Source organism: Hyperolius riggenbachi, chromosome 10, assembly GCF_040937935.1.
Source record: "Hyperolius riggenbachi isolate aHypRig1 chromosome 10, aHypRig1.pri, whole genome shotgun sequence".
NCBI classification, from domain to species: domain Eukaryota; kingdom Metazoa; phylum Chordata; class Amphibia; order Anura; family Hyperoliidae; genus Hyperolius; species Hyperolius riggenbachi.
The window spans coordinates 84,888,167-84,913,406 of record NC_090655.1 but is presented as its reverse complement, the minus strand read 5'-3'; the positions used below and the strand labels follow the sequence as shown (position 1 = coordinate 84,913,406).

At 43.4% G+C, this 25,240-nt stretch overlaps 1 protein-coding gene across 4 annotated transcripts in view; it reads left to right on the top strand.

Annotated features, from left to right (window-relative positions):
* CABCOCO1 (ciliary associated calcium binding coiled-coil 1) overlaps positions 1-25,240 on the top strand; it is a 166,780-nt gene that overhangs the window by 133,607 nt on the left and 7,933 nt on the right. For 3 of the 4 annotated variants that reach the window (XM_068258852.1, XM_068258853.1, XM_068258851.1), the window contains one exon: positions 1,960-2,091. In XM_068258852.1, the coding sequence (XP_068114953.1) occupies positions 1,960-2,091 (132 nt within the window). Of the gene's footprint in view, positions 1-1,959; positions 2,092-25,240 lie in introns of those variants that run through there. The other variant, XR_011024586.1, reaches the window with a different exon arrangement.

Below are 25,240 nucleotides of genomic sequence, written 5' to 3'. Positions count from 1 at the left end.
GAGGGTGGCGGCCTCTAGACACCAGGTAACTGTATAGGGGAGGGAGGACCACTAGACACCTGGGAACTGTATAGGGGTTGGAGGGGGGCCGTTAGACACCTGGGAACTTTATGAGGGAGGAAGGTGGGCAGTAGACATTGAGGTTGGCCCGCGACTTGGTCCCAGTGTACAGTTTCAGCTCAGTTTGTATTTGAGTTTGACACCCCTGCTTTAGAGGCTTCTAGTGTCCTCCTTGCTGCTGCTGATTGCTGGGATGCTCCTGAAGGCCCAGCCGTGCTCCTTTGTCTGAGGAGGAGATGGCCCCAATCTTCTATCTGACAGGCCCTTGTTGAAATTCTTCAGGGGATCCACGCTCAGTGATGCGTGGACCAGAGGGCAGCATTGGAAGCCTCTATAAGAGCCAGAGGCTTCCCTCTCCTTGGGTAAGTGTGCCTTTTTGAAACTGAGGTTCGCCAAGGGGACACTTTAATGGCTGCTAAATTTACTACAGTGGAGCCATATCTGCAACTTTTGCATTGCATTAATAACCAGAGCCCTCCTCAGGAACCATTGTTTTGATTGATAGTATACTGCGGCCTTAAAACTTTGCACCAAGACCTGACTGAAGAGATGCAGTGGCTGCCAGTTAGTAGCTTGCACTATACCTTCTCCTAGATGATGTTCTTTTGAATCAAGAATAGAAGAACTTTGATCATGTGACCTAATCAGTAATAAATCATGGGTATGTGGCTGTTTTAGTACAACTGATATGTGTGCAATACAATATCGACCTGTTAAGATACATAAAAAGGCTTTTTTTGTTTTTTAAAATCAATTTGAAAAAAATAATAATTTAAAAAAAAGCAATTTTGACAGGAGGGCATATGAGAGGAAGTCAGCCAGCCTTCGTCCTCTCCAACAAGACTTGGGAAAGAGAAACACTTAGTACCATGGACGCCTAATTGTACAGTCACAAATATGCAGTTCCATATATGCCAGTTAAATTAAATAACTGGGAAATCACCTTAAGAAACCGGCTGCAGCCAGAGAAACGTGTTGTGTTATTAAAGATATATAATAGCACACATATAAAGTGCCATCAGTGAGGAGATTTTGAGACCCCTGCAATCTATGAGGAAGATTTATGGATGTTTGGTCAAAAGAAGACAAAGCAAAACTTGGTGATATCACACACTGCCCTACATTCTAGTTCATCTCTTAAGGTGGTGTGCACTTACAGTTTGTTTGCATTGAAAGTAAGAAGACTGGTACAACTTCATAGGAAAGCACACTCTTGGAGTAATCGTGAACATTCACTTTAGAACTATCTGCCAGGAATTTAGAATGCTTACATCTCATTCACAGATAATGTGTTGAGTGTCTTTTTGAGATGTAGCACTTTTATATAGTATTTTAAATATTATAGTATCACATTTAAAGCATGTGACAAGTCCATATTTGCATTAAGGAGGTCAAGCTACTAGTAATAACTATCCCATTACATGTAGGCATGTCTATTAGTTAAATCCACAAACTGCTTTGTTGAATCTTGAAATTGTTTAGGAACATGGTAAACCTTAGAAATGTAGCATTAGACAGGAAAGGGCCAGTGCTGTGCCCCTATAGGGTAACCATGTAATGCAGAATCCTTGCAAGTAACCTGCTTAGTTTGAGAATTGCTTGAAATAATCAGAAGATCAAGCCTTTTAGTACTAACCTTCAGAAAGATAACCATCACCTCTGACCATCAATGCTATTATGCACAGAAGAAATGCTGATTGTGTCCTTTTGCATGAAAAAAAAAATGGAATACACCAATGTGGTCACGGTGGTTTTCTGCAGTTTGTTGATGCATTCAAGTGTGGATAGATCTCCTATCTGATGGGCAATTTATGAAGTGTGCTTAAAACACATACAATATGATATAAGTGATTATAACATGATGTTCTAGCCAATAATTCCTAAATATGTTTAACTTAGGATGTAACAAAGTCCTGTGGAGAGCCTGACAAAAGTTTACTAGATGCAAATGACCCTTTAAGTCAAGCTACTATTGATGAAGTGAGGACCGACACAAAACAAGCGACTTCTGTAACTGTGGACAGTCTTCAGGTAATGTATACTGCAAAATACCAGTAATGTACATTTTCTCGAACTTACATAAGCCATAAAAACATTCCCTTTGGCTGTATTATCCCTGGTATCTTTTATGTTCCTTCGCTTATCTATAAAGGCACCTTAGTGTTTTTGGTAAATCCTCAGTTAACTGTAAAACTATTGCATTAATGTAGTGGTGAGCTTATCAGTCAATGTTCCATGGGTAGAATCCTACCTCACGGAGGTAACCAGAGATCTCTCTCTCAATGCCTGAAGAAGCGGGTTCTACCCCTAAAACACATTGTAAAGCAGAGTATATGTCAAAAAAGATTTTATTGTTTTTGACTGCATTGAACCATCTGTATCTTTTGTTAGGAAGTACTTCCACCACTACCTCTCATTTTAAACAGTTTGTAGTGTATTTTATCCTTTTGGTGCCTCTGCTTTTTATCCTATTTTTGCATTATGGTTTTTCCACCCTCAGTGGAAGGGTGTTACCTCTTGCTTCCAGCCACTGCAGAGAGCAACACCCTATGGGCTGCTGGGAATTTCAGTTTGTTTTTAATGACTTATCCTATAGACCAGATTAAACTGCTGGTGTCAGCATGGCCGGATTTCTGGCAAGGCCACATAGGCCATGGCCTAGGGCACCAGATAAACAAGGGGCGGCCTGCAGACAGTGGGCATTATTTGCAGGGCATTATTTGCAAGTGTCCAAACAAATGAAAGGGGTCAGGATAACTGCACTATTAGTACCAGCTGGCATCTGCCTGTGCTGTGCTACAGGCAGCTGCAGTCTGTTAACCAAACGTTTGTGAACAGTGTGTGACTAGCAAAAAGCCAGGCCTTGTCCAATGACATAGCAGCAGCTGCAGGCAGTTACAGAAGGCCAGGTCTCACGCACTTGGCGTGGGGGATGAAAGGACCAGGGGCAGCACCAGCAAATAGTACAGAATACAGAAGGCAGCGTCTCACAGTACCCATTCCTTAATTATTGATGGCCAGTGTGGTTACCCTGGAGACAGCAGTGGGTACAGGACCTCTTTTACGTGTTGCTGACCCCACCCAATGTCCAATTGTGAGCCACTTTTGACAATGTGTGTGTGGTGGACGGCTTCCACCACGCCCATCACCTGTAGATCGCTTGACTGTAGAAAAAACAAGGCAAGCTTGGGCTCCATGTGTCATCAAGGAATACAAAACTTTATTAAATACAAAACTGACAGGTTCTCCTCAGGAACCATACTCAGCCGCTGATCATTGCCAACAATACACAAAGTTTAAAAACAAGAGCATAGCAGATTGCTTTATAAACCAGCTATTAACAATTATATCTGCTTCAATTGCAATGCGTGTATGGCGCAACATCAAACATACATGCACCACTCGCCCGCGCATCCACCTCCAATTGCACCGTGCCTAATAGCGTATTTTTAGTGTTGGGGGGCCCCCTTTCCAAACATAAACCGGCAGGAATCCGAGCTCAATTCACTTATTGAATATTGATAATGATGACAGTCTCATCCTTTTTATGCATCATATGCAGTATTGCAACATGTTGTGACATGGGGAGATCTCACCAACACTGACGCTGACAACCTCCGTTTTACCCCGACATTGCCGCTCCACAGGGGTCCAGCTGATCCCAGAAGTCCCGTCACACCTGCTCTAACATGGCAGGGGATCTCCTAGTGGAAGTTCACTGGCAGCGGGGAAGGAGTACATCGGGCTTGGAGTGATGGCGGACACACGCTGCTGAGAAGCAAACAGCTGAGCAAAGTTCCGCCCACCGACGCGTTTCGAACCGCCCAGGTTCTTTCTCAAGGTGTGGCCAGCTCTAGACGTGTCATCCTTTTCACTGCCCACATCATGCCCATCCTCCAGTAAGCATCGAGGGAAAAACAAAGGCAGGACAAGGAGAGAGGGGAGGGGGGAAGAAGAAGACGAGCTGTGCATGCTGGCCAATCCCCAAGCGTCCCGTGGTCTGCATCTCCACGATCAGGCAGCACTGGGAGGCCTTATGCATTGCAAGAACCTGGAGCAGCAGCACAGTCCCGCTGGAAGAGTTCAGAGCAACACATGCCACAGCTACTATGATCCCAATTCTTTAATTAAATTCCACATTCAGAATTCTCTCCAGGTACCATCCATGTTCTGTCAAATAACGGCATTCCTCATAGATTCCAAAGATCAAACAACCTGAGGACACACTTCACAATGTTAGCGTTGCAAGTCCCATATGGTTTCATCCATCCCAGCAGGCACAGGGGAAGTTCAGAATATCTTTTCGGGCAAACTTTCTATATACTAAAGATGGGTTTTTATTATCAGTCCTCCTCATCATGGAATGGCACGGCTTCAGGCACGGTGCACATAGATCGTTCACTGCGGAACCAGGCACTCCCATACTTCCATATCAAGAACAATATAGCTCAAGAGAGCAATTATTTGCCTACATTTGTCCCATAAATGTGAAACTTAAAAATGAAACTTCAGGGTATGTCACCGGATCAACCATACCTTGCTACTTTTAAGAAGGGTGAGAGGTCCAGTCTGGCATTAAAACCATTGGGGCTCACTGTATCAAGTTTAAATATCCACATTGATTCCTTACAAAGTAAAATATCATCAAAATCACCTCTACGGCTTGAAATATTAAGCTTGTATATTCCTTTAACAGTCGTTCCCCTAAGGCTATTGCCATGGACCTCTCTATAATGTTCTGCAATGTTGGTCTGACCCTTCCCCCCCACAATGATGGCAAAGTGCTCCAATACCCGTTCTTTTAAGGCCCTTTTTGTTTTGCCTATGTATCTAAGGTGACAGGGGCACTCAATCATATATACCACCTTTTCACTATCACAATTTATGAAAGATTTTATGTCATACATAGTGATACCTCGTCTATCCGGGAAATTCCTAGTTCTATCAATGAACGGGCACAATTTGCACTTGCCGCACCTAAACATACCGTTAGGTACGCGTTCTTGTAACCATGTGTTGGGTTTAACCTGTATTTCACTATGGACTAGGCGGTCCCTGAGATTGGGGGCCCTCCTCGCCGTGAGCAGAGGTCGAGGGCCCACAACCTCAGATACCTCCCTTGACGCCATCAGCACTGGCCAATATTTTGTCAGAAGACCCTGCAATCGCTCCCAGTGGGCCCCATATCTGGTAATAATACGTATATATCCCTGGTCATCTGATTGATTTTTCTCTTTAGGGGCTAATAACCTTTCGCGATCCAGGGACCAGGCCCTCCTCAATGCCTTCCGCAACACCGAATGGGAATAGCCACGCGCTCGAAAACGCTCATACATCGCGCGCGATTCCTTCCGAAAATCATCGTCACATGAGCAGTTCCTCCGCACACGGAGGAACTGTCCGTATGGAATCCCACGTTTTAAAGATTGGGGGTGATGACTATCGGCATGCAAAATAGTATTGCCAGCCGTGCTTTTGCGGAAGGAAGAGGATACCACCTTTTCTCCCTCAATTCTTAGCATTAAGTCCAAAAACGAGATTTCCTGTCCAAAAGTGTACGTGAGCCGTATGTTTTTCCCGTTGTTGTTCAATTTCTCAATAAACATTTTTAACTCGTCGGTCGTTCCACTCCACACCATCAATACGTCGTCTATATAACGAATCCAGAGGGCGACGTGTGCCCCGTACTCCGGGACCGGGAAAACATCCTCGCGTTCCCATAGTCCCAGGTGCAAACAAGCATACGCCGGGGCACACGCCGCCCCCATAAACGTACCGCGGATCTGTCGAAAAAAACGGCCCTGAAAAACGAAACAGTTGAGATGCAAAATCAGCTCCATAGACTCCACAAGGAAGGCATTGTGTAGATCAGCCCCTGGATAGCGCTCATTAAGGAAAAAGGACATTGCCCGGAGCCCCTCCACGTGTGGGATCGAAGTGTATAAAGATTCAACATCGATCCCCACGAGGAGGGACCCCAGGGGTGCCAGAAACCCAGCCAACACTCCCAGCACATCGCGAGTATCCTGCACATACGAAGGGAGCGATTGGACCAATGGTTTCAGCTTTCGATCAATCAATTGTCCTAGCCTTTGTGTGGGGCTACCAACAGCCGAAACTATTGGTCGCCCAGGTGGCTTGATTAAAGATTTATGCAATTTTGGAAGAGTGTACAACGTAGGCACGTTGTACGTAACCACCTCCAAATAGTCATATTCCGGTTTAGTAATGACCTCTCGATATAACCCCTCATCCAACAACTCGTTAACACGTTCAGCAATCACTGGAAATGGGTTTTTCTCCAATCGTTCATATGTCTCCCGATCATTTAACTGGCGCATAATCTCTTCTACATAGGCCTCCTCATCTTGGAGGACTACATTGCCTCCCTTGTCACTCGGCTTGATAATTATCCCCTGAGCTTTGGCTAATTCGTCCAAGGCCATAAATTCCTCACCGGTTAGATTAAGTTCAGAGCCATGGGGATCCAAATTTAATGCCCATAACTCCCTTTCAATAATTTCCATGAACACTTTTACATTGCGATTCTGTGAAATAGGGGGCATGAAAGAGGACTTCAGTCGCAGGGATGAGGGAGCAGGTTCCTCATGTTCACTAAGGGAGGAAGCTGAACCCTCCTCTATAAGGATATGGGGAGGAGGGGACTCCTGTTCAAATTCGGGGTGGATTCAGACATATCACAAGACAAGGCAGAATCATCAGCTGTTAGGGAATCGTGCCGAGTGACAAGGGAGCATTTCTGTACTGGTTCATCAATATTTTCAATATCGTACAGCGACTCCAAGGCAATTAGAGCTTCCCTTTCTGTAGGGGTTAACCCTACATATACTCCCTGATGAACTGCTGGTCGAGAATCATTCCCAAAGGATAGCCTTAAAAGGATCTTACGCAAAAATAATTGGATATCTCTATAAATCTCAAAGATATCCCCAGATACAGTGGGTGAAAAAGACAAACCCTTAATCAATACTGATATGTGTCTTTCTTGTAGATCAAACTTGGACAGATTGACCACATTATTCTGTTCCTGTTTCACATCTATATTTTGTTTTTCCTGATGCTCCCACTCCGTGTCACAGGTCCCATCCCCTGATCGTCGCTCTCCTCGCCTTCCTGATTTGCACCTCTTTCTCCTCTTTCTCCTCGACCCCTGCCTTCCCAACCCCTCCCCCTCCCCCCTCTCCCTCGACCTCTTCCACCTCGTCCCCTTCGCCTGCCCTGACCAGTTCCCCCGTGTGACGTGATTGATTCACTTCACGTTGCCATGGAGACCTCGGTACTAGCCACAATAGTGGACACCAGCGGCCCAACATTTTTCGTGTGTGTGTGGAGAGAGGTGGTAGGATACGGTTTCGGTTTGGGCGGCTGGTAATAGTCGGCCTTGGGCGGTAAGAAGTACAAATCCGGCCCTGGGTGTCAGTCCATCAATAGGTACACCACTGAAATAGCCAAAAAAACAAGTTAACGTATATGAATACTGACACTACTTACTACAATACCTAAAGATCGGATGACAGATTTCCAATTCCCATACCTTCCTGCTTCCACGCCCTGATTTCACACTAATGTCTCCTGGTCACTGTGTTGACTCTGTCTCAGTTTGTTTTGTGCAGGCTCTTCCTTTTCTTATCCTCATATGATTCTGCATATATTACACACAACCGGAAGGCACTATTCACTATCCAAGCACTTGATTATATCTATAATATAGCTATATAACACACACTCACGGGAGAACTACGCAGGAAGGATCATGTTTCAGCATATATCAATGTCTGGGCAAAAAGAGAGTATTATGTTTAAACATCTCCCTCATATATCTCAATCCAGGTAATTTCAGATTACCCTCTTATTGACCCCCGGCTACATAAAGCACCCCTCAACCATCCAATATGTTTTCCCCCATTATTTAGGGGCTCCATCGGTGAACATATATCTAACTAAGGTGCAAGTGCAACACAGTGAATAGTGCTGAATATTACGGTCATTTTACCATCTTAAAACAAAAGGTATTTGCAACAATTTGGCTTTAAAGAGACACTGAAGTGAAAAAAAAAATGATATAATCAATTGGTTGTGTAGTACGGATAATTACTAGAACATTAGTAGCAAAGAAAATATTGTCATATTTTTATTTTCAGTTATATATATTTTTTTTATAACATTGTATCATTCTCTAATATTTGCAGTTTACACACTACTCAGCATTCTAAATGATTTTACAGAGCAGGCAAGTGAACTTTTGAACCCTTCTCTGCAGAGAAAAAGAAAATACAATGACTGACAGTTGAGATAACAAGCTTCAGAAGACAGGGCTCTCTGCGACTTTGAAAGTCGTGGAGCTCAATGGCTTTTTTGCATAGATAACAACTGGAGTTTCTTAACTCTTCCTGTACTGGAAACAATATAGACTTATGTCTCTGCTCCTAATGTTTTATTTCTTAGCTGTACTACACATACAAATCATTATATAAAAAAAACATTGCTTCAGTGTCTCTTTAAAGAGAAACTCTGACCATGAATTGAACTTTATCCCAATCAGTAGCTGATAGTTACCCCCTTTTACATGAGAAATCTATTCCTTTTCACAAACAGACCATCAGGGGGTGCTGTATGACTGATATTGTGGTGAAACCCCTCCCACAAAAAAATTCTGAGTACGTACTCTTGGCAGTTTCCTGTCTGTGAACCTTGCTGCATTGTGGGAAATAGCTGTTTACAGCTGTTTCTAACTGCCAAAAAACCATGCAGCAGCTACATCACCTGCCAACAGTAAAAAAGTCACCATGTAATAAATGTCCAACTGTAAAGCAGGGATTTAAAAGATTTTACAATGGGCAAACACTGACTAAATCATTTAATCATTAAAATGAAGCACTTTTTTATTACATTATTTTCACTGGAGTTCCTCTTTAAGTGAGCAACTGCTGTTTCCCATGATGCATCACTCCTATGATCCTTCATAGGAAACTACAGTTGGACACGTAAAGCTGAATTATTGCAAATACCTTCAGTTTGAAGAAGGCAAAATTATATTCAGCATTGCTTTTTAACCACTTGAGGACCTAGGGCTTTCTACCCCTTAAGGACCGGCCACTTTTTTTCCATTCAGACCACTGCAGCTTTCACGGTTTATTGCTCGCTCATACAACCTACCACCTAAATGAATTTTGGCTCCTTTTCTTGTCACTAATAAAGCTTTCTTTTAGTGCTATTTGATTGCTCCTGCGATTTTTACTTTTTATTATATTCAGCAAAAAAGACATGAATTTTGGCAAAAAAATGATTTTTTTAACTTTCTGTGCTGACAGTTTTCAAATAAAGTAAAATTTCTGTATACATGCAGCGCGAAAAATGTGGACAAACATGTTTTTGATAAAAAAAACCCATTCAGTGTATATTTATTGGTTTGGGTAAAAGTTATAGCGTTTACAAACTATGGTGCAAAAAGTGAATTTTCCCATTTTCAAGCATCTCTGACTTTTCTGACCCTCTGTCATGTTTCATGAGGGGCTAGAATTCCAGGATAGTATAAATACCCCCCAAATGACCCCATTTTGGAAAGAAGACATCCCAAAGTATTCACTGAGAGGCATAGTGAGTTCATAGAAGATATTATTTTTTGTCACAAGTAAGCGGAAAATGACACTTTGTGAAAAAAAAAAAAAAAAAAAAGTTTCCATTTCTTCTAACTTGCGACAAAAAAAAATGAAATCTGCCACGGACTCACCATGCTCCTCTCTGAATACCTTGAAGTGTCTACTTTCCAAAATGGGGTCATTTGTGGGGTGTGTTTACTGTCCTGACATTTTGGGGGGTGCTAAATTGTAAGCACCCCTGTAAAGCCTGAAGGTGCTCATTGGACTTTGGACCCCTTAGCGCAGTTAGGGTGCAAAAAAGTGCCACACATGTGGTATTGCCGTACTCAGGAGAAGTAGTATAATGTGTTTTGGGGTGTATTTTTACACATACCCATGCTGGGTGGGAGAAATATCTCTGTAAATGACAATTTGTTAATTTTTTTTACACACAATTGTCCATTTACAGAGATCTTTCTCCCACTCAGCATGGGTATGTGTAAAAATACACCACAAAACACATTATACTACTTCTCCTGAGTACGGCGATACCACATGTGTGGCACTTTTTTGCACCCTAACTGCGCTAAAGGGCCCAAAGTCCAATGAGTACCTTTAGAATTTCACAGGTCATTTTGAGAAATTTCGTTTCAAGACTACTCCTCACGGTTTAGGGCCCCTAAAATGCCAGGGAAGTATAGGAACCCCACAAATGACCCCATTTTAGAAAGAAGACACCCCAAGGTATTCCGTTAGGAGTATAGTGAGTTCATAGAAGATTTTATTTTTTTGTCAAAAGTTAGCGGAAATTGATTTTAATTGTGTTTTTTCACAAAGTGTCATTTTCCGCTAACTTTTGACAAAAAATAAAATCTTCTATGAACTCACCATACTCCTAACGGAATACCTTGGGGTGTCTTCTTTCTAAAATGGGGTCATTTGTGGGGTTCCTATACTGCCCTGGCATTTTAGGGGCCCTAAACCGTGAGGAGTAGTCTTGAAACGAAATTTCTCAAAATGACCTGTGAAATTCTAAAGGTACTCATTGGACTTTGGGCCCTTTAGCGCAGTTAGGGTGCAAAAAAGTGCCACACATGTGGTATCGCCGTACTCGGGAGAAGTAGTACAATGTGTTTTGGGGTGTATTTTTACACATACCCATGCTGGGTGGGAGAAATACCTCTGTAAATGGACAATTGTGTGTAAAAAAATCAAAAGATTGTCATTTACAGAGGTATTTCTCCCACCCAGCATGGGTATGTGTAAAAATACACCCCAAAACACATTATACTACTTCTCCCGAGTACGGCGATACCACATGTGTGGCACTTTTTTGCACCCTAACTGCACTAAGGGGCCCAAAGTCCAATGAGTACCTTTAGGATTTCACAGGTCATTTTTGTTTCAAGACTACTCCTCACGGTTTAGGGCCCCTAAAATGCCAGGGCAGTATAGGAACCCCACTAATGACCCCATTTTAGAAAGAAGACACCCCAAGGTATTCCGTTAGGAGTATGGTGAGTTCATAGAAGTTTTTATTTTTTTGTCACAAGTTAGCGGAAATTGATTTTGATAGTTTTTTTTCACAAAGTGTCATTTTCCGCTAACTTGTGACAAAAAATAAAATCTTCTATGAACTCACCATACTCCGTACGGAATACCTTTGGGTGTCTTCTTTCTAGAATGGGGTCATTTGTGGGGTTCCTATACTGCCCTGGCATTTTAGGGGCCCTAAACCGTGAGGAGTAGTCTTGAAACCAAATGTCGCAAAATGACCTGTGAAATCCTAAAGGTACTCATTGGACTTTGGGCCCCTTAGCGTACTTAGGGTGTAAAAAAGTGTCACACATGTGGTACCGCCGTACTCAGGAGAAGTAGTATAATGCGTTTTGGGGTGTATTTTTACACATACCCATGCTAAGTGGGAGAAATATCTCTGTAAATGACAATTGTTTGATTTTTTTACACACAATTGTCCATTTACATAGAAATTTCTCCCATCCAGCATGGGTATGTGTAAAAATACACCCCAAAACACATTATACTACTTTTCCTGAGTACAGCGGTACCACATGTGTGACAATTTTTTGCAGCCTAGGTGCGCTAAGGGGCCCAACGTCCTATTCACAGGTCATTTTGAAGCATTTGTTTTCTAGACTACTCCTCGCGGTTTAGGGCCCCTAAAATGCCAGGGCAGTATAGGAACCCCACAAGTGACCCCATTTTAGAAAGAAGACACCCCAAGGTATTCCGTTAGGTGTATGGCGAGTTCATAGAAGATTTTATTTTTTGTCACAAGTTAGTGAAAAATGACACTTTGTGAAAAAAAACCAATAAAAATTAATTTCCGCTAACTTTTGACAAAAAATAAAATCTTCTATGAACTCGTCATACACCTAACAGAATACCTTGGGGTGTCTTTTTTTCTAAAATGGGGTCACTTGTGGGGTTCCTATACCGCCCTGGCATTTTACAGGCCCAAAACCGTGAGTAGTCTGGAAACCAAATGTCTTAAAATGACTGTTCAGGGGTATAAGCATCTGCAAATTTTGATGACAGGTGGTCTATGAGGGGGCGAATTTTGTGGAACCGGTCATAAGCAGGGTGGCCTTTTAGATGACAGGTTGTATTGGGCCTGATCTGATGGATAGGAGTGCTAGGGGGGTGACAGGAGGTGATTGATGGGTGTCTCAGGGGGTGGTTAGAGGGGAAAATAGATGCAATCAATGCACTGGGGAGGTGATCGGAAGGGGGTCTGAGGGGGATCTGAGGGATTGGCCGAGTGATCAGGAGCCCACACGGGGCAAATTGGGGCCTGATCTGATGGGTAGGTGTGCTAGGGGGTGACAGGAGGTGATTGATGGGTGTCTCAAGGTGTGATTAGAGGGGGGAATAGATGCAAGCAATGCACTGGCGAGGTGATCAGGGCTGGGGTCTGAGGGCATTCTGAGGGTGTGGGCGGGTGATTGAGTGCCCTAGGGGCAGATAGGGGTCTAATCTGATAGGTAGCAGTGACAGGGGGTGATTGATGGGTAATTAGTGGGTGTTTAGGGTAGAGAATAGATGGAAACACTGCGCTTGGGTGGTGATCTGATGTCGGATCTGCGGGCGATCTATTGGTGTGGGTGGGTGATCAGTTTGCCCGCAAGGGGCAGGTTAGGGGCTGATTGATGGGTGGCAGTGACAGCGGGTGATTGATGGGTGGAAGTGACAGGGGGTGATTGATGGGTGGCAGTGACAGGGGGTGATTGATGGGTGATTGATAGGTGATTGACAGGTAATCAGTGGGTTATTACAGGGGAGAACAGATGTAAATATTGCACTGGCGAATTGATAAGGGGGGGTCTGAGGGCAATCTGAGCGTGTAGGCGGGCGATTGGGTGCCCGCAAGGGGCAGATTAGGGTCTGATCTGATGGGTAACAGTGACAGGTGGTGATAGGGGGTGATTGATGGGTAATTAGTGGGTGTTTAGAGGAGAGAATAGATGTAAACGCTGCGCTTGGGTGGTGATCTGATGTCGGATCTGCGGGCGATCTATTGGTGTGGGTGGGTGATCAGATTGCCCGCAAGGGGCAGGTTAGGGGCTGATTGTTGGGTGGCAGTGACGGGGTGATTGATGGGTGATAGGTGATTGGCAGGTGATTGACAGGTGATCAGTGGGTTATTACAGGGAAGGACAGATGTAATTAATGCACTGGCGAATTGATAAGGGGGGGGTCTGAGGGCAATCTGAGCGTGTGGGCGGGTGATTGGGTGCCCGCAAGGGGCAGATTAGGGTCTGATCTGATAGGTAACAGTGACAGGTGGTGATAGGGGGTGATTGATGGGTGATTGATGGGTAATTAGTGGGTGTTTAGAGAAGATAACAGATGCAAACAATACATTTGGGAGGTAATCTGACGGCGGGTTTGCGGGCGATCTAATGGTGTGGGTGGGTGATCAGATTGCCCGCAAGGGGCAGGTTAGGGGCTGATTGATGGGTGGCAGTGACAGGGGGTGACAGGGGGTGATTGATGGGTGATAGGTGATTGGCAGGTGATTGACAGGTGATCAGTGGGTTATTACAGGGAAGAACAGATGTAATTAATGCACTGGTGAATTGATAAGGGGGGGTCAGAGGGCAATCTGAGCGTGTGGGCGGGTGATTGGGTGCCCGCAAGGGGCAGATTAGGGTCTGATCTGATAGGTAAAAGTGACAGGTGGTGATAGGGGGTGATTGATGGGTGATTGATGGGTAATTAGTGTGTGTTTAGAGGAGAGAATAGATGTAAACAATGGATTTGGGAGGTGATCTGATGTCGGATCTGCGGGCGATCTATTGGTGTGGGGGGGTGATCAGATTGCCCGCAAGGGGCAGGTTAGGGGCTGGCTGATGGGTGGCAGTGACAGGTGATTGATGGGTGATTGACAGGTGATTGACAGGTGATTGACAGGTGATCAGGGGGATAGATGCATACAGTAAACAGGGGGGGTGGTCTGGGGGGGAGGTCTGGGGAGAATCTGAGGGGTGGGGGGTGATCAGGAGGGGGCAGGGAGCAGGGTGGGGGATAAAAAAAAAAATAGCGTTGACAGATAGTGACAGGGAGTGATTGATGGGTGATTAGGGGGGTGATTGGGTGCAAACAGGGGTCTGGGGGGTGGGCAGGGGGGGGTCTGATGGGTGCTGTGGGCGATCTGGGGCAGGGGGGGGGGGAAATCAGTGTGCTTGGTGCAGACTAGGGTGGCTGCAGCCTGCCCTGGTGGTCCCTCGGACACTGGGACCACCAGGGCAGGAGGCAGCCTGTATAATACACTTTGTAAACATTACAAAGTGTATTATACACTTTGTATGCGGCGATCGCGGGGTTAACATCCCGCCGGCGCTTCCGTATGGCCGGCGGGATGTTGCGGCGGGTGAGCGGCGCCAGGCGGAGGCGGAGGATCGCGTCACTGATGAGGCGATCGCTCCGCCCATGCCCCTACAAGGACCGCCGCCAATTGTCAATACGGCGGTCCTTGCGGGGTGCACTTCCCGGCCGCCAATTGTACATACGGCGGTCGGGAAGTGGTTAATAAGGGGGCTTTTCAGTCTCCTCTAGCCCCTTATATTTTCCTGGTTCTGTGTATTCTGAGTGTAAAGTGCATGTATACTGGGGCTCAATGCTGGTCTAACTCCTTGTATATATTTACACTGTATTGCACTTACACCTTGGCTAAATATATTATGCAGGAGAACAGAGATGCCAAGAGGATAAAAAGAAGCTAAATGAGCTTAAAAACCAAACTCTTGGTAAATAGAGGAGGTAGTGGTGGACTTACCTCCTCCAAGTAGACACACAACGACTGTAGTAAAGACAGTCTTTATATTTTATTTATGAACTCCAAATATGCAACGCGTTTCGCAGGTTTGATCCCGCTTCATCAGGCAATAACAACAGAGCAATAGCATATGTGGTCAGTAGAAGAACCAGGCACCTCTGTCTGTTTTTTGGCTAAATATATATTCTATGATAAGCCCCCTTAATCCTTAAAATGAATAATTCATATGTTTGTAGCATTCATTACGGGTACATGTATCTCCTTTACTAAAGACAAACAAGCCTTTATAAATGTAAATATACCCTTTAAATAACAGATTATGAAGGTGGATAACATCCTCACAAGTATTTTTACCCTAAAATTCTGCTTTAACATTTGTTTGCATTTTGTAAGTAATTGTGCTGGTAATATTTTTAGAGCTGAAAGTAGACGCAGGCTATATAGTCTAAAAAGCACAAGTGCTAGCATTGATTCAGTCTGCAAAATAAATTAAACCTGAACCTATTTATATGGCTGTAAAACACGGACTAGGGTAGGAAATGTGTTTGAAAAGATTGTCTCATGGGGCGACTTAACTGATATCTAAATGCCAGAGCCTGCGTAAAGTACTCTGTATAAAGAGCCATCTCTGAAATGCATAGTCATAGGTCCCCTTGAGTATACACTGTTTCATGTTTAACCATAGTTTTGTTATTTAACTGTTTACATATGTTTGAAATGATGTAGTGCCAATTCAATAAACTGTGCAAAAAAAGACGTTTAGCATTTGTTGTTAACACTGCAAAAAAAGATGTTCAACATTTGTTGTAAGTAGTAAAATAGTTAGAAATGTGGAAAAAAAATATGTTTAACATTTGTTGCAAGTAGTAAACTAGTGAAAAATGTGAACAACACTCACCCTCATCCTGTTATTTTTAATTTTAAAAGGGAGGAAGATCTGTGCAATGTTGATTAGCATCTATGCAAAAAAGTGCATGGAAAAGTGGGTGCCAAATAGCGATAGTACAATATCGGTAATTTTACCCATATTCTACTATCCGCTATAGTAGAATATCTGTAATTTTACTGATACTTTACTATTGGCTTTAGTAGAATATTGGTGATTTTACCGATATCCTACTATCCGCTATTTTAGAATATTGGTAATCTTATGGTGGCCACTAATGAACAATTTTTTTCATCCAATCTTACCATTTCTATGTAATATGACTGCCTAAAATATTTATTCAATATATTTACTAAATTTACTCTTATACTACATAGATCAGGTAAAATTTATTCATATTTGATGATAATGATGACATTTGAATAGTTATTTTCACCTGTCAGACTCAAAGCACTTGAGAGCTGCGGCTGCTAAGGACACCCTGACAGGTTAGGGAGCCTTGCCCAATGACTCTTTACTGAATAGATAACTGTCTCAGTCATGGCCACCTATGTCAAAGGTGGTGTCTTTAACCAGTACACCCGTACACTAACCAACCCCAATAACAAGGCCCTAGTTGCTGTCTGTGGCCAATAACTTTGCTGCACTGCTCATTGTTTTACTGTCTTACAATAACTGTTTGTTCTAATGAGGATAGGTTAAAGCCTTATTGATGCTTGAGAACAGTTATGTAGTCTAAGGATTTTTTTACAATAGCTGTGTTCTGTGTTTATCCACTTCACCTCCAAGGGTTTTTTCACCTTAAAAAACCACAGCAATTTTCACCTGTCAGCGCTCCTTCCATTTATTCACCTATAACTTTATTACTACTCATCACAACAAAATGATCTATACCTTGTTGTTTTGCCACCAATTAGGCTTTCTTTGGGGGGGGGGGGTGTACATTTTGCTAAGAATAGTTTTTTTCTAAATGTGTATTTGCCTATTTGCCCATTTGTCCCGGTTATTGCAACATTCAAAATTATTCCCTAGTAAAATGTATGGTGCCAATATTTTATTTGGAAATAAAGGTGCATTATTTCAGTTTTGCGTCCATCCCTAATTACAAGACCATAATTTAGTAAGTAACAGTAATATACCTTCTTGACATACATTTTAAAAAAGTTCAGTCTCTAGGGTAACTTTCTATGTATTTTATTTTTATTGTAAATTTTTTTTTTTACAAAAAAAAATGGGGATAACTATTGGGGAGTGTGGGAGGTAAGGGGTTTATTTAAAATGTAAAAATTGTTCTTTTTATTTAAAAAAAATGTTTTTAGTTGTAATTTTACTTTTTGGCCACAAGATGTCTTGTGCAAAACTTCCCTACACGTAGTATTACAGTGCAAAGAGGAAGAAATGCGTGGATGTGTAACTATCGGGGTTTGTGAATGATAGCGCCGTCTCATAGACGGCGGCATTCATTCACACAGTGACCTAGATCAATGAATGGGAACTAAGTACCCATTTATTGATCTCCCAGCTAACGATCAGATCAGCGGCAGGAACGTGCGGGGTGGGGGTGACGAGCGGGAGTTGGCTGAGGAGGGACGTAGTAGCTAGGTCCCTGCAAAAAGATATGGGGAAATTCAGGGACGTAGTTACTCGTCTCAGAGGAGGGGAAGTGGTTTAAGTCAGCTTCGTGACCTTTAGATAGAGCTACTTGGCTCAAAACACCACTCTTTGGGCTTGATTCACTAAGACAAATAGCATGCCTTATCAAAGTTAGCACGCCTTATCAAAGTTAACATGCCTTATCAGAGTAAAATAGTGAGCGCTATGAACCTGCAGGGGCTCAGGGCAAAACGAGTGGAGCGCTCGTCTTTGCCAATTAGCAGGCATAAGTTCACTATGCTACTCTGATAAGGCATGTTAACTTCGATAAGGTGTGCTAACTTAAGGTGATAAGGCCTGCTATTTGTTTTAGTGAATCAAGCCCTTTAACCACTTAAGTACCAGTGGTTCTCTGCCCCCTTAACCTCTTGAGGACTGCAGGGCTAAACCCCCCTAGTGACCAGGCAATTTTTAGTTTAAAATGCCACTGCAGCTTTAAGGCCAAGCTGCAGGGCCGCACAACATAGCAACGAGTGATTCCCCCTCCCTTTTCTCCCCACCAACAGAGCTCTCTGTTGGTGGGGTCTGATCGCTCCCCCCATGTTTATTTTTTGTTTAATAAATATTTGTGTTGCCGTATTTAAAAAAAAAACCCCTCTTCCTTTAAATCCCTTCCCTCCCTCGCTCCCTCCCTCCCCACAGCCGGCCAATTACGGCGATCGGCTGTCATAGGCTTCTGCCTATGAGAGCCGATCGCTCTCTTGTCCCCCATGGGGCAGCCGTGTCACACGGCTGTCCCCTGTGCAGCGCTGCTGCTGATCGCAGCGCTGCACAGAGTAAATAGACGGCGATCACGCCGTCTAACAGTCTCCCGAGCGGCAATAGCCGCTCGGAGACTGAAGGTGGGGCGGAGCTCCGCCCCCCAAGCAGGAGATGCGCGCGCAGCCTGCGCGCGATCTCCTGCAAAACAGAGCCCCAGGACTTTACGCCAATTGGCGTTAGGCGGTGCTGGGGCTGCCGCCGCGGCCACGCCTACTGGCGTGACGCGGCCGGCAAGAGGTTAAAGTGGACCCAAACCAAACATTTTTTTAATTCAAAATATTTAGTTGCACCACTCTGACACATACAAAGATAAATAAACACTTCTTCAAGCCTATGAGCATTTCAGTGCATGCTTTTCACCCTTCTCTTTATTTAACTAGGGTTATTCAGGTGGCAGCAATTCCTCCTTTGCTGGACACCTGGCTGGATGGTGTACTGGTAAAGGGCTCTGCCTCTGACATGGGAGACCTGGGTTCGAATCTCGGCTCTGCCTGTTCAGTAAGCCAGTAATTCAGTAAGGAGTTCATTGGGCAAGACTCCCTAACACTGCTACTGCCTACTGAGTGCGCTCTAGTGGCTGCCTCGCAAGCGCTTTGAGTCCGACAGGAGAAAGGCGCTATACAAATACTGCCATTATTATTATTATTACTTCAACAGTTTGCCGGATTCTGTCCCGGCAATATGAAAGGAAGGGAGGGGTTCCTCCAATAAATGTAAAATATGTTATATTTGTCATTATGCAGCTGAAAAAAGGCTGCTATTTATTATTATAATTTAGAAAATAGATTTTATTTCTGAAATCTTGTATTTTTAATTTGGGTCCACTTTAAAGACCAGAGACCGCTGGTACAATAACAACAGAATCCCGATGAATTGCCGCGCATAACAGCCGCAATCGCCGCCACCGCCGCACGTCGGGATGCTCCTGACATCCACTCTGCCGTCTCTCTGACGGCAGAGTCATGTGAGTCGGTCAGGAGCTGCTCCTGACCTTGTCTATAAATGTAAGCCAATGGGAGCAGATTACATTGATAGACATGGCCAGGAGCCAATGAAATCGACTCCTGACCGATTCACATGGCTCTGGCATCATAGAGACAGGCAGAGCCAGTGAGTTGCGGCAAGAGACGTCGGGTTTGAGCGGTGCGATCGGCAGGGAGCAACAGAAACGGTGGATGCGCGCTGCGGCAGTGATTGAAATCTACGCCCTGCCAACCAGGAGACCACCAAAACATCACCATGGTCCTTAAGTAGTTAACTGTCAGGCTATGCACTCCTTAGAGTTACACTCAGGATCACCTGTTTACTTGACAGGCACTTTAACCAAGTAAGCCACAGCACCCACAGGCCTTGTTTGTTGTGTTGGGCTGTTGTAAGGGTGGTGGATGCCGGCGGGTTATAAGTATATTTCCATTGAAGTCAGCATTGCGCTCTGATGATGTGTCAGAGAAGCATTATGCATCAGTGGTGTTTAAAAAGACAATGAAGCGAAAAAAAAATTAAGATATAATGATTTATATGTGTAGTACAGCTAAGAAATAACACTTTAGGGGCAGAGACATAAGTCTAATAGTGTTTACAGTACAGGAAGAGGTAAGAAACTCCAGTTGTTATCTAAGCAAAAAATCCATTGAGCTCCACTACTTTCAAAGTCGCAGAGAGTTAAGCCTTCTGAGGCTTGTTATCTCAACTGTCAGTCATTGTATTGTTTTTTTCTTCTGCACATGATAGATCAATAGTTCACTGGGCTGCTCTGTAAAATCGTTTAGAATGCTGAGTAGTGTGTAAACTGCAAATATTAGAGAATGATGTAATGTGATAAAAAACCCTATATACAGTGGGATGTGAAAGTTTGGGCAACCTTGTTAATCATCATGATTTTCCTTTATAAATCGTTGGTTGTTATGATAAAAAATGTCAGTTAAATATATCATATAGGAGACACACACAGTGATATTTGAGAAGTGAAATGAAGTTTATTGGATTTACAGAAAGTGTGCAATAATTGTTTAAACAAAATTAGACAGGTGCATACATTTGGACACCACAAAAAAGAAATGAAATCAATATTAAGTATTTTTTTTTGTGAAATTACAGCCTCTAAACGCTTCCTGTACGTTCCAATGAGAGTCTGGATTCTGGTTGAAGGTATTTTGGACCATTCCTCTTTACAAAACATCTCTAGTTTATTCAGGTTTGATGGTTTCCGACCATGGACAGCTCTCTTTAAAGGGACTCCGAGCTCATCTAAAAAATAAAAGTTGTACTCACCCGGGGCTTTTTCAAGCCCAGTGCTGGTCGGGAGGTCCCACGACGGCGTCCTGGCTCCTCTCCTAGTCCCCGCTCCGGAATGGCTGACCGGCCGCAGCCCGGGCGACACTCGGCCGAGTGTCGGGCTGCTCCTTCCGCGTATGACGCGGCTGACGTCACACGCTGGCTGCCTCGCGTCATCACGGCGGCCGGCTTGGCAATACTGCTCATGCGCGATTAAAGCACGCATGCGCGGTACTGCCACGCCGGCCGCCGTGATGACGCGAGGCGGCCGGCGTGTGACGTCAGCAGCTTCGGCCGGTCAGCCATTCCGGAGCGGGGACTAGGAGAGGAGCCAGGACGCCGTCGTGGGACCTCCCGACCAGCACTGGGCTGGAAAAAGCCCCGGGTGAGTACAACTTTTATTTTTTAGATGAGCTCGGAGTCCCTTTAACTCACACCAAAGATTTTCAATTATATTCAGGTCTGGGGACTGAGTTGGCCATTCCAGAACATTGTACTTGTTCCTCTGCATAAATGCCTTAGTGGATTTTGAGCAGTGTTTAGGGTCGTTGTCTTGTTGAAAGATTCAGCCCCGGTGCAGCTTCAGTTTTGTCACTGATTCCTGAACAACTTTGACAATATTCCCAGTCCCTGCACTGGCCTCACAGCCCCACAGCATGATGGAACCACCACCATATTTTACTGCAGGTAGCAGGTGTTTTTCTTGGAATGCTGTGTTATTTTCCCTTCATGTATAATGCCCCTTGTTATGCCCAAATAACTCAATTTTCATTTCATCAGTTCACAGCACCTTATTTCAAAATGAAGCTGCCTTGTCCAAATGTGCTTTAGCATACCTCAAGCGGCTCTGTTTGTGCTGTGGGCGGAGAAAAGGTTTCCTCTGCATCACTCTTGCACACAGCATCTCCTTGTGTAAAGTGTGCCAAATGGTTGAACGATGCCACGTGACCCAATCTGCAGCAAGATGATGTTGTAGGTCTCTGGTGCTGGTCTGTGGGTTGACTATGACTGTTCTCACCATTCGTTGCATCTGTTTATCCGAGATTTTTCTTGGTCTGCCACTTCGAGCCTTAACTTGAACTGAGCCTGTGGTCTTCCATTTCCTCAATATGTTCCTAACTGTGGAAACAGAGCTGAAATCTATGAGACTGCTTTCTGTGTCCTACCCCTAATCCATGATGGTGAACAATCTTCGTCTTCAGGTCATTTGAGAGTTATTTTGAGACCCCCAAGTTGCTACTCTTCAGATAAAATTAAGAGGAGGGAAACTTACAATTTACTCCCTTAAGTACTCTTTCTCATAATTGGATTCACCTGTGTATGTAGGTCAGGGGTCACTGAGCTTACCAAGCCAATTTGAGTTCCAATAATTAGTTCTAAAGGTTTTGGAATCAATAAAATGCCTAATTTTATTTAAACAATTATTGTGCACTTTCTGTAAATCCAATAAACTTTATTTCACTTCTCAAATATCACAGTGTGTGTCTCCTATAGGATATATTTTACTGACATTTTTTTATCGTAACAGCCAACGATTTTTACAGGAAAATCATGACGATTAACAAGGTTGTCCAAACTTTCGCATCCCACTGTAACTAAAAATATGAAACTACCATCATTTTTTTTTCGCTTCAGTGTTTCTTTAAAGGAAACCTGAGGTGAGAGGGATATGAAGGCTACTATATTTGTTTCCTTGTAAACAATGGCAGTTGACTGGCAGCCCTGTTGATCATCTGGCATAAGTAGTGTCTTAAGTCAAAACCCTGGAACAAGCATATGGCTAATCCAGTGAAATCCGAGTCAGCTGAGTCAGAGTACCTGATCTGCTGTAACTTTTTCAGGGTCTATGTCTAAAAGTAATACAGACACAGGATCAGGAGGACTGCCAGGCAACTGGTATTGTGTAAAAGGAAATAAATATGGCAGCCTGTATATCCCTCTCACCTCGGGTTCCCTTTAATGCCACTACAGCCTAGACTGCAGACACAGGAAGACTACACATAGTCTACCGAGTTAGTATTGCTGCACTACGACTAATGGAGAAACCTGGCAAGTTGTTAAAGGACTTGTTATTCATTACCTTACCATATTAAGATACATTACAAAGCTTCTTGAAATCAGAGGCAAATTTTGACATTTCTTCATGCATGAATGCTAAGTTGGTATATTATTTTGCAAAATGTACACTCTGTTCAATATAAATAGTTTTCACAGAAAGTATATCCGATGATTTATTATACCTTTTATTAAATAAGGGAGCCACTTTATCTTGTAAATACGCGTTGGCTTGTTTGAACATTGACTTTGATTTATAAAGCAGCTTACGAGAGTTATTGTAAGGAAGTGTGCAGAATGGTCTGTGATATTTTGACAGGCTACAATAGAGATTAGTGTGTGTTTGTTCTAGATAGAAAAGTGTAATGGGTGTTCCTTTGTTTTCTTTAGTGCAGACTGTTTTGTCCGTCGAGAGATAATGTGTTATTTTGCATATCTATAACATGACCCTAAAATAAGAGACTGTTGATAATATTCAATATGAATGTTCTTTCCTACATTTGTTACGAACTTATTTGACATATAAAGAGAACTTATATTTAGGACATTATTATAGCATTTAATTTAGTATATTTATAGACAGTGAATATTTTTAGTGCATGCTTAGATGGAGTTATGCTGGACCTACACGGAACAATATGAAGGTATGGTGGGGTGATCAATCACATTTTCGATCTGAAATACTCTCATCAGAACGAAAATTAAAGGAAAAGTTAAGTGGAATTTAAAGTGGTCAGTTACCTACCTAGGGCTTGTTCCAGCCCACTGAAGTCCTCCTGGTTCCTCGCCATCATTTTGTGCTGCTCCATTCCTCTGCTGTCCCCCTCCAAACACTGCATGGCCACACCCCCGTGCCAGGTGACTCTTCCATCATGCATGCAGTAATAGAAAATTGCAACTGCGCATGTGCAGAATGCTCCGGACTATGGGAGGACAATCGAGCATGCGTGCAGCCGGCAACTGGCATAGGGATCTAGCTGTTGGAGGGGAGCAGCGGTGGAATGACAGCAAGGGACCAGAAGGACTTCAGGGGGCTGGCAGATGCCCCAGGTAAGTAACCGGCCACTTTAAATTTCACTTCACATTCCCTTTAATTCCCCGCCGCGTTCCATGTGTATAATTATAGTGCAACTCATCTTCTGGGATCTCCCGCAGCCTCTTCCTACTTCCTCTCCCAGGCATCAGTCACCTTGGTAACAGTGCCCCCTGTGATGACATAACTGCATTTTATCACAGGGGGCGCTGGTAGTAACGTGATGGACGGCTGGGAGAGGAAGGAGGAGGAAGATAGAAGCTGCTGGTGTCATCCCAGAAGGTAAGTTGATACTATGCCCGCTCTCCCCCGCTGCTACACCTATGCTGCATTGCTACCTATACTGGAGGCACTTACCTAGCTAACCTATGGAACAACTATACTGGCTGCACCTACCTAGCTAACCTTTACTAGTGGCAACTAGACTGGCTACCTATACTGGAGATACCTAGGTAACCTTTACTAGTGACATCTATACTGGCTACCTATACTGGAGACACCTGCCTAGCTAACCTATACGGGGGCAACTATACTGGTGGCACCTACCTAGTTAGCCTTTACTAGTGGCAACTATACTAGATATCTATACTGAAGGGACCTACCTAGCTAACCTATGGGGCAATTATATTGGCGGCACCTACCTAGCTAACTTTACCAGGGGCAACTATACTGGCTACCTATACTGGAGACACCTACCTAGCTAACCAATACTAGGGGAAACTATACTGGCTACCTATACTGGAGGCACCTACCTAGTTAACCAATACTAGGGGAAACTATACTGGCTACCTATACTGGAGACACCTACCTAGCTAACCAATACTAGGGGATACTATACTGGCTACCTATACTGGAGACACCTACCTAGCTAACCAATACTAGGGGAAACTATACTGGCTACCTATACTGGAGGCACCTACCTAGTTAACCTATACTTGGGCAATTATACTGGAGGCACCTACCTGGTTAAACTATACTCGGGGCATTGCGAATTTAGTGCTAAAGCTTGATTTGAAGAAAATAGTGAAAAAAATCGAAATTGCAATTGCTGAGAGAAAAATTGCAATTTCAATTTTTTTCCCTAAAATTGTGCAGCCTTAGCTCAAGCACTTTGAGTCAGACAGGAGAAAATAACTATACGCCTCTTACATTATTATTATTATTATTATTATTATTATTATTATTTGCCAAGTCTGGGGACTTTGCTTAGTAATGCTAGAGACCAGTCGTCTACAACAGTAAATCAACATTTTTTCTTCTACTTACAAAACAGTATTGGATATAATTGTATATGGAGCACCAAAAAGTGTGGATTTGCTTTAGTACTAATGTCTGATACAACAAGGAGTACAACAAATCTATGTGTAGGTTTAAGTGTGTTTTACTAGACAGTTGGAGAAACTGATATTCCATATAATTATTATTGTTGGGAAAAGTACATTATCTTATCCATAATAAGATACACTCATAAAACTATCAAATGTTTAATACAACACAATAATACAAATAATAAAGGCTTTTTACAGAAATGAGACATCATATTAGACTCTTTTACGAGTTATTCCACATTACTAAAGAAATCTTTATGACCTTTCCTTGCTGGAAACCATAGCAACAGA